General features: G+C 33.8%; 1 protein-coding gene across 1 annotated transcript in view; it reads left to right on the forward strand.

Annotated features, from left to right (window-relative positions):
* The first annotated feature begins 2,446 nt into the window (after nucleotides 1-2,446).
* Nucleotides 2,447-10,655, forward strand: part of itchb (itchy E3 ubiquitin protein ligase b) — a 25,653-nt gene continuing 17,444 nt past the window's right edge. The window contains exons 1-6 of the mRNA XM_077717367.1: nucleotides 2,447-2,532; nucleotides 3,708-3,849; nucleotides 5,924-6,048; nucleotides 7,036-7,170; nucleotides 8,265-8,310; nucleotides 8,384-8,565. Coding sequence (XP_077573493.1) covers nucleotides 2,463-2,532; nucleotides 3,708-3,849; nucleotides 5,924-6,048; nucleotides 7,036-7,170; nucleotides 8,265-8,310; nucleotides 8,384-8,565 — 700 coding nt within the window. The 5' untranslated portion in view covers nucleotides 2,447-2,462. The remainder of the gene's footprint in view (nucleotides 2,533-3,707; nucleotides 3,850-5,923; nucleotides 6,049-7,035; nucleotides 7,171-8,264; nucleotides 8,311-8,383; nucleotides 8,566-10,655) is intronic.

Consider the following 10,655-nt stretch of genomic DNA (forward strand, 5'->3'; position numbering starts at 1 on the left):
GGGCTTGATGCTATCTCGATGATATTGGCCAGCAAGCTCGAAGCTAGCTTGGCTTTCTAGCTTTTTTGGCTTACTGACAAGCTAAACAAAACAAGACAGGACATGGCAACAACTCCGTCTAACATGTCCTTCCGTATAATGACAATAAAAGTATTTAATTCAATATATTTCACTTCTTATTTGGCACAGTCAGCGCACTTCCTCACTGTTTCTCGAGGAAATTAGCCTATGGTGTTAGCTCCTAACCATGCTAAATGGAGTACTAGATTACTTTATCCACACTAAATCCTTTTATAGAGTACACAAAATAGCCACCGGGGATTAATTGTGTGTTTTAAGAGTTTTATTTTTATAACTGTTTTCTTGGTTAGACGAGCATGGCCGAGTGTTGTTAGCTTTTCTTAGCTACAACAAGTATTCTTATGGAGTATAATAAACACACCGCGCCCAGGATTATAACCAACCAAACGTGTATTTCTTTCTGGTTAAATCATTAAGTCAAACAAACTAGTATAAATACTTTTGACAACTTTTGATAAAGATATATATACTTGGAATGTCTATAGAAACGCAGGGAAACCGAAACCGCCGTCCCCACGCGTTGAGTTATTTACAGCAACTCGTATGTCACATAAATATAGGTTATGTTACGGTAGTGTTTATGGTAGCACGATCTATTTTTTCCGATTGTCTGCTTTGGGTTGGTGACAGATTATCTGTGTGAATGACAGGGTTGACATGGTTGATTGCTGCTGTGCTTCTGAAACGCCAGAAATATATTGAAGTTATCAGGAATTGGGACAGATCACGTCATTTTTAAGGAATTGAAACCAGGTGTGAATGATCAGGATTTGGACGTCACATTTTTGGACGCTCCCAGACGTCCAAATTGTTGGACGTTCATAGACGTCCAATTTTCGGGCGCTCACGGACGTTCAATTTTGGGGCGCTCATGGACGGTTAATTTTTGGACGGTCATGGAAGTTAAATTTTTGGACGTTCATGGACGTCCAATTTTTGGACTTGTGGACGTCCAATTTTCGGGCGCTCACGGATGGTTAATTTTAGGACGCTCACGGACGTCCAATTTTTGGACGCTCACGGACGTCCAGTTAGGGTTAGGGTTGGGTTAGGGTTTGGGTTTGGGTTAGGGTTTGGGTTTGGGTTAGGGTTAGGGTTAGGGTTAGGGTTAGGGTTAGGGTTAGGGTTAGGGTTAGGGTTAGGGTTAGGGTTAGGGTTAGGGTTAGGGTTAGGGTTAGGGTTAGGGTTAGGGTTAGGGTTAGGGTTAGGGTTAGGGTTAGGGTTAGGGTTAGGGTTAGGGTTAGGGTTAGGGTTAGGGTTAGGGTTAGGGTTAGGGTTAGGGTTAGGGTTAGGGTTAGGGTTAGGGTTAGGGTTAGGGTTAGGGTTAGGGTTAGGGTTAGGGTTAGGGTTAGGGTTAGGGTTAGGGTTAGGGTTAGGGTTAGGGTTAGGGTTAGGGTTAGGGTTAGGGTTAGGGTTAGGGTTAGGGTTAGGGTTAGGGTTAGGGTTAGGGTTAGGGTTAGGGTTAGGGTTAGGGTTAGGGTTAGGGTTAGGGTTAGGGTTAGGGTTAGGGTTAGGGTTAGGGTTAGGGTTAGGGTTAGGGTTAGGGTTAAAGTTTTTGGACGCTCATAGGGGGTTAGGCAGGTGGGCTAGTGTTAAAGTTTTTGGACGGTCATAGACGTCCAATTTTTGGACGCTCACAGACGTCCAATTTTTTTACGCTCACGGACGTCCAATTTTTGGACGCTCACAGGCGTCCAATTTTTGGACGCTCATAGGTGTCCAGTTAGGGTTAGGGTCTGTCATAAGCAGGTGGGTTAGGGTTATATATAATATAATAATTATATATCTAATAATTATATTCATATATATATATATATATATATATAAATATATATATATATATATATATATATATATATATATATATATATATCTATATATCTATCTCTATATATATATATATATATATATATATATATATATATATATATATATATATATATATATATATATATATATATATATATATATATATATATATATATATATATATATATATATATATATATATATATATATATATATATATATAATTATATATATACATACATACATACATACATACATACACACATACATATATACATATATACATATATATATATATATATATATATATATATATATATATATATATATATATATATATATATATATATATATATATATATATATATATATATATATATATATATATATATATATATATATATATATATATATATATATATATATATATTATAGCTATATTATATAAATGTTAGTAAACATGTGCCTCATTGCATTTGTGCGTTGTTCTGAATTCCTTTCCAATACTTTGCAAAGTATAGCTAATGGGGATCCATTTTTTTTGTATGTTGGCATCATCTCAGTCCTATGTCATGGCAAGAGAAGTCACCAAGTCCGGCAGTTCCAATGGGTACCCTATGAAGGCACAGCTACAAATTATTGGTAAGTTCAATATTTATCTTTTTGTGGAGAGTATCACTCGTTTATTTTTTCAGTTCCACTTTCTCTCTAGGATTTTTATAATATTTTGTCGTCTTTATTACTCTTACTATTTCTTTCTCAACGTCATTATTTAATCTGCCAGGCCCAACGACCAATGGCAGCCAATGATTTAACAAGAAACCTTAAAATGTCCCAAAACCAACAAAATGCCCTAAAATCACCCCAAAGTAAGAAACCAACAAAAAATGCCCTAAAATCATCAGAAAGCAAGAAACCAACCAAAATTGCCCCAAAATCACCAAAAACAAGATACCAACCAAAATTTCCCTAAAATCATCAGAAAGCAGGAAACCAAAATGGCGCCATCAATGCCAGCCAATGATTTAACAAGAAACCTTAAAATGTCCCAAAAACCAACAAAATGCCCTAAAATCATCACAAAGCAAGAAACCAACAAAAAATGCTCTAAAATTATCAGAAAGCAAGAAATCAACAAACATTGCCCTAAAATTATCAGAAAGCAAGAAATCAACCAAAATTGCCCTAAAATCACCAAAAAGCAAGAAACCAACTAAAATTGCCCTTAAATCACCAAAAAGCAAGAAACCAACAAAAATTGCCCGAATATCACCAGAAAGCAAGAAACCAAAATGGCGCCATTAATGGCAGCCAATGATTTAGCAAGAAACCTTAAAATGTCCCAAAACCCAGAAAGCAAGAAACCAATAAAAATGCTCTAAAATCATCAGAAAGCAAGAAATCAACAAAAATGCCCTAAGATTACTAGAAAGCACGATACCAACAAGGGACAGCCCTTAAAATTCCTGCAAAATTAATAAAAATAATCCAAATTTTAAAAAGGTTGACCATCAAAAAAACAAATTTTAACCAATTGCTTCCCATTGATTAAGATAGATATGCAATTCAATAAATATCAGGCTTTGGATGTTCATCTTTTATTGCTGGAAGTCCAATCAATTTTGATTGGAAGGGGTGAATAACCATAAAAATGGATTGGACATTTAGTGCTTTCAACAACTACCATTTTGTTAGCATTTTTAGCTAAAAAAAATAAACATTAAATCTAATTGCCCTGAATGACTTTTCGGTTTCATAACAACATAATTTTCATGTAACTTTCTTCTGGGTTCGCTTCTCCCTTCTTCTTTTTTCAGTGCTATCAGCTAAACTGAAAGAAAACAAGAAAAACTGGTTTGGTCCCAGTCCTTATGTCGAAGTCACTGTGGATGGCCAGTCCAGGAAAACGGAGAAATGCAGCAACACTCGCAGTCCCAAATGGAAGCAGCCGCTTATGGTGTAAGTTTATGAAGAAAGATCACAGGTTGTTATTTGTTGACAGGAATGTAGAAAGTATTCGTCGGTTACGATGCCTGGAATTCCTCTGCAGTTAAACACGGTAACCAAGAAACAGTTCTCCCATGAATTAGTCATTGTGATGTTAGTGTCTTTGTTCTGTCTTTCTAGTACCGTATTTTCACGACTATAAGGCGCACTTGAAAGTCTTAAAATTTCTCCAAAATAGACTGGGCGCCTTATAATACAGTGCGCCTTATATATGGAAAAAACAGAAAACCAAAAACGAAAAACCACCACTGTCGGATATTAAAAAAAAAAACACAGGCGCCTGAACTGAAACAATACTGTTAAATATGCAGATGGCATCTTAGTTTACAACATCTTTCATTATATAGCTCCTCCCCCACTGCAAGATTTGATACCAAAAAATTCAAAACATCAACAATGGCTGGCTCTAGAGGTGACTGTAAAGTAGTGAGTGCTTCATACCTGGAAGTCAATAGCAATTACCGTATTTTCACCTCTATAAGGCGCACCTAAAAGTCTTCCATTTTCTCCAAAATGGACAGTTTTAGGATCAAATTAAAATGAAGAGTATAGATGTATATTAAATTTCCTGATTTAGGCCTTTTAAATCAATAATGGTCATTTTTTATTCATTTTTTTCTGTGTTTTTAGTTCAAAAATCATTTTGTAAAATCTAAAAATATATTTAAAAAAAGCTTAAATATACATTGTTTTAGATCTATAAAAAAACAATATTCAGGGCTTTTAATCCATTGACAAAAGAAAAATCTAAATATTATATCTACCATAACAACAGATTTAGTGCATTTCAATTTACCAAGTGTTCCAAAATATTAGCTGGCAATTCCCAATGCTTGTCCAAGACAGTTTGGCAATGTCATTAAAAAAATGAATTCCCTCTGGATATAAGCACAATTCCATAGTTGAAAATACTTTTTCCGTACAAAATGTAAGTGGATTATGACAATGTGAGCTATTTGCTTGCCTATGTCAGAGCCCTAAATAGGTTTTCAACACCATTGTCTGCTTTCAAAACAACACAAAGGTTTTTGCTGCTTACACAAGCGACTGTGGTTGGGGGACTGGAGACTGTAACAAGTGCTTTTTACCCACAAAATGTATATTTGAAAGAGAGGATATCATACCTGTCAACCTCTGCCGATAACTGCCCTTATAAATGATTATGATTCCCCATACAAACCCCCAAAAAACATACAAAAACCGCATGTTTACTGGCGGTAACTGGTTTATTACGAGGTGGCTCCTCCATGCTTGCTTCCATGATATTTACTCTATGTATATCTACACACATGCGCATGTCATACTTTATCGATATTGCAGTACGCACCGCTAAAAAATATGCATACGATTGAGGATAATTTTTGCTGGTATACCTTGACAATAGTAACGATGGATGACAGTAGAGTTGTTGGATACCAGCCTACGAGACTATCTGGATTTTAGCCAAAACGGTCTTGTTGAGATCGGTTTTCGTAAATATTGGCGATTTTTAAAAAAAAAATTCCCCGTACAAAAGTCGGTGTACGGCGTACATGATTAGAAATGGTAAAAAAAAGTATAAAATATGTGTAAAACGTACAAGTTGACAGGTATGGGATATAAATTGCAGTACATTAGTGTTTGAGCTCAGAACTACAGTAATCCCTCGAATATCGCGGTTTTAACTTTCACGGCTTCGCTACATTGGATTTTTAGTAAAGTTTTATATATATATATATATATATATATATATATATATATATATATATATATATATATATATATATATATATATATATATATATATATATATATATACACACACATGTACATGTACATGTACATATACATATACATGTACATATACATATACATGTACATATACATGTACATGTACATGTACATGTACATATACATGTACATATACATAATGCATAATACATAATACATAATACATATACATAATACATATATATATATATATATATTTTTTTTAATTTTGATAATGTTGTGAAAATCCTGAGTGGTTTATATTTGTTTTGGGCAGGATCGTGACTCCCTTCAGCAAACTGGTGTTTCGAGTTTGGAGCCATCAAACCCTGAAATCTGACATCCTTCTCGGCATGGCTAAATTGGACATTAGTGCAACGCTCAAGTCCAACAACATGAAACGTGAGTGTTAATGGCTTGCATGTACTATGCTTTCTGTCCGGGTTTAAAAGTGCAAGGAGAATCTAGAGCGCTGGTGTCAAAGTGGCGGTCCGGGGGCCAAATTTGGCCCGACGTATCATTTTGTGCGGCCTGTAAAGGTTAGACTTTCTGTTTCATGATCAAATTCAAATTATAGATGTAAATGGAAGAATTGCTGTTTTCCCCTTCTTAAATCAATAATTGTAATTTTTTGATACCAAATTGAGTGTTCTTTTTGTGTTGTTTTTAATTCTAAAATCATTTTAAAAAATCTAAATTTTATATCTAAAATGTTTCCGCTGTAGCCTTTTATTTTTCACTGGAAATAAGTTTTAAAAATGCAATATTTACTCTTTTTCCTTTTAAATAAATAACAAAAGTTGCCCCTTTATTTTAATTAAAAAAATATTTTAAATTTTTTTAAATCAAAATTGCATTTTTTTATTTTTAGGTTATTTTTTAGTTTAAAAGGCATTTTATAAAAACGGTTAAGTATCTATTACAAACTGAATATTTTGATCTAGTTCTTTTAACCCAATACAAAAAAATATAAATATTATATCTAAAATGTTTCTTTTTACACTTATTTTTCACTGAAAATAAACAGATTTTTAAAAACAACCAATTTTCTTATGTAAATTAAAAAAAAAAGCATAAAACATGATAGATTTAATATTTGCCCTCTTTTTTGATTAAAAAAAATCCACTACAAGTAAATATTTGCAATTAAAAGGCCAAAAAAGAGAAGATGTGTACTAACTTTAATGACCTATCGATTGGAAAAGCTCAATTCATTAATGGATTCATTTTATCAGCCTCGTTGGAAGACATAACAAACAGTCCTCCAGATTAAATCGAAACTACAACATGGCCCACAACAAATAATCAGTTTGACACCCCTGATCTAGAAAATATAGCTAATTTCTGGCTGATTCATACCAATTTGGACACTTTGTCCCTCTCATCTAGTCTCTGACGTGGTGCAGACCATCCAGCTGAGTACGGACCGTGACCAAAAGGACGTTGTGGGAGATCTTTCAGTCTGCTTAAATGGAATGACGGTCGACCCTGAAATGTTTGCTAAGGCTGAAGTTGAGCATCAGAGTGAGTAATGTCACAATAACCTTGAATTTCAGAGACAAAATAATGATAACATTCCTTGGTTAAAAGAAAAACAGAACTTTGCAGAACTACAGTGTTCCCTCGCTACTTCGCGGTTCAGCTATCGCGGACTCAGAGCTTCGCGTTTTTTTGGGGAAATTACATTGAAACAACATATTTTACAGTTATAACATGAATTTCACTCTCTCTACCCGCATTCTATATGGTGTACTGTATACAGGGGGTAAAAAAAAAATCAAAACAAAAAAAAATTAAAAAAAATTAAAAAAATTAAAAAAAATAAAAAAAAATGAAAAAAAAGAAAAAAAAATGAAAAAATAATTTAAAAAGGAAAAAAAGGAAAAAATGAAAAAAAAGAAAAAAAATAAAAAAAAATGAAAAAAAATGAACAAAAATGAACAAAAATGAACAAAAATGAACAAAAATGAACAAAAATGAACAAAAATGAACAAAAATGAACAAAAATGAACAAAAATGAACAAAAATGAACAAAAATGAACAAAAATGAACAAAAATGAACAAAAATGAACAAAAATGAACAAAATAAAAAATTCATTTAAAAAAAAATTAAATTCAAATTAAGCATTTTTGAAGGGGAATCCCTCCTTCGCGGAAATTAACTTATCGCGGGTGGTCCTGGTCCCCATTAACCGCGATAACCGAGGGAACAAAAATAAAAATAATTTAAAAATAAATAAATAAATTAAAAAAATTAATTTAAAAAAAAAAAAACTAAAAAATTGAATTAAAGTCAAATTAAGCATTTTTGAAGGGGAATCCCTACTTTGCGGAAATTCACTTATTGCGGGTGGTCCCGGTCCCCATTAACTGCGATAACCGAGGGAACAAAAATAAAAATAATTAAAAAAATAAATAAATAAATAAAAACTAAATTTAAAAAAAAAAACTAAAAAATTGAATTAAATTCAAATTAAGCATTTTTGAAGGGGAATCCCTACTTGGCGGAAATTCACTTATCGTGGGTGGTCCCGGTCCCCATTAACCGCGATAACCGAGGGAACACTGTATTTCAGCATTCTCGAAGCTTTCTTTGACTTCCATTTTCTCGTTTCCAGATCTTTCAAATGGAGACTCTCGTCCCAATGGAGAACATACCCCAAGGTATAGAAATGACATCTTATTTGTATATGTACAAAGTTTAAATTCCCGTTTTCTCAACCGTTTCAATTTGTAGACACAGCCGAGATAGTTCCCCCGCTTTGGACAACACAGAACACCGTTCGTCACCCCGTGGCCGAAGACCCGGGACTATTTCTGGTTCTCCCTTGGCATCGACGGGGAGTGTGCGCCCCCTACGGCCACCCAGACCTTCCAGACCGCCTCCTCCAATGCCACGCAGACCCACCTCTTCACCAGGTTTGTCATTCACAAACATTTTCCTTTCTTTTAGTGTCCTACCCAAAGTATGTCGTACACATTCAAAAATCAATAGAGGAAGCCTATTTATCTCTAAAGTTAATTTAGACACATTAGCGTTACCACAATAATTAACATACCTGTCAACAATGTTCCCTCTAAGCTGTGCGCAATTGTGCACTACTCTCGTCTTCTCGATGTGCCTTATAATGTGGTGCGCCTTTTGTATGGAAAATACGGCATTTAGCTTCTACAGTCAAGTTTGAAATAGAATAAGGCTGGAAAACAACAACATCTGTACTGACACTGATAAACGCAAAAAATATATTGAATAAACAATAGTACTTCAACCAATAGTGGCCTCCACGCAGAATAAAAACCCAAAAAAACAAAAAACATACTGTATTTTCACGACTATAAGGCGCACTCAAGTCTTAGATTTTTCTCCAAAATAGACAGGGCGCCTTATAATCCAGTGCGCCTTATATATGGAAAAAAAAAAATGTGCCATTCATCTCTGAGCTGTGCGCAATTGTGCACTACTTTCGTCTTCTCTGCGTAGTAGCAATCATATGGCACGCAGTAAATAAAATCCAATTTTTTATTTTTTAATGTTTTTTTACCCCTCTCCCCATGATGGCGCCGTTTACGTAATAAGGTTGACATGTTTTTTTTCAGCTGAGAACGACCTCGGCCAATTGCTCCCCTTATTAATGATTGAAATTCCCATTGTTAAGCGATAATATACCATAAAAATGCAATGTGACAAATATTTACTCACATAGGGTGCACTTAAAAGTCTAAAATTTTCTCCAAAGTGGATGGAATGCCCAATCAGTATGCACTAAATTCAAGATTCTGTAAATGTCGCTGTATGACGCTGACAGCTTGACTGTCTTGGTACATTGCTTGCTGACACACTATATTTTTATGGTGAAAATTTTAGAGTCGAAATGGGTAAAACGAGTGGTTTAGAAAAAAATTAAAAAACGTACTTGTTATAGGCGTACATAATTTGAAATAATGAAAAAAATAACTATAAAAATACGAGTATGATATTACTTATAATAGTTATTTTAATTTTTCTGCCCTACTTTTTTTGTGTCTGACTTCCTTTAGGAGACCATGAATTGAATAATTGAGTAAATTAAGTATCCAGTAGTATATATATATGTTTTGCCATTGGTCAACTCAAAGTTGGTAAAAATATTATATCAAAATAAGGATACCGATTCAGTATAAAGGTTTTTTAATTGTCACTTTGCTGGGAACATTGAAGTTGTTTTACAGCTAAGTACTTATTTGCCATTTTTAAAAAAATGTCATTCTTTTGTGATTTAATGGGTGCCATGTAAAATGCGGAAACAGTCTATCGTTAAATTGCTCAGGGTGAATAGTTGTGGTTTGTAAACCTCATTTGTTACGTTGTTTATTTCCTTAAAGATATTTGCTCCACTTCCTTCTTGCATAATTACTGTAGCGTCATCACCTCTTTTACAATATTCATTTCCTTGGCTACTTTGTAATGTAGTACAATGGTGCTTAAAGCTAAATTTGTTGCGTGACCAAGTTTGTATTATTTCCTTTAAAAAATCCATTGATGAAACATTGCTTTAAAAATAAAGAATGTAAAGAATTTACCAGGAGACATTTTATTTTGGGAAAGAATGTTTAAAAGTAGAGTTGATTTTTGCGACGTTTTTAGAACATCTACATAAAAATTAATATATATTTTGTTATGAAATAAGAAATATTACAGGCTGTCCTCAAATGAGGACAGTGGGTTAAGGATATTTTCAATTAGGCTGCTCTTTGTGCTATTTATGAGGCATTCAATATTTTTTTAATAATTAAAAAAGAAAGAAAATGCCAGGGAGAATTCAATTGGATTTTTTTAGTGGGTCGAATCGGTGTTGTCCTGCATCTCATAATCTCATATTTTATCATATTGTCCTTTTGCGTTTATTCTCAGTGTTAGCCTCGATTGCTAACATGCTAAAACATGTTTCCTCGTCATCCTCTTCTTCTCCTGAGCGTTGGTGTGGAACTACTGTTCATCTTGCAACAGCGCCCCGTTCTCCATTGTGGTC

This window comes from Stigmatopora nigra, chromosome 1 (assembly GCF_051989575.1).
Source record: "Stigmatopora nigra isolate UIUO_SnigA chromosome 1, RoL_Snig_1.1, whole genome shotgun sequence".
NCBI classification, from domain to species: Eukaryota; Metazoa; Chordata; class Actinopteri; order Syngnathiformes; family Syngnathidae; genus Stigmatopora; species Stigmatopora nigra.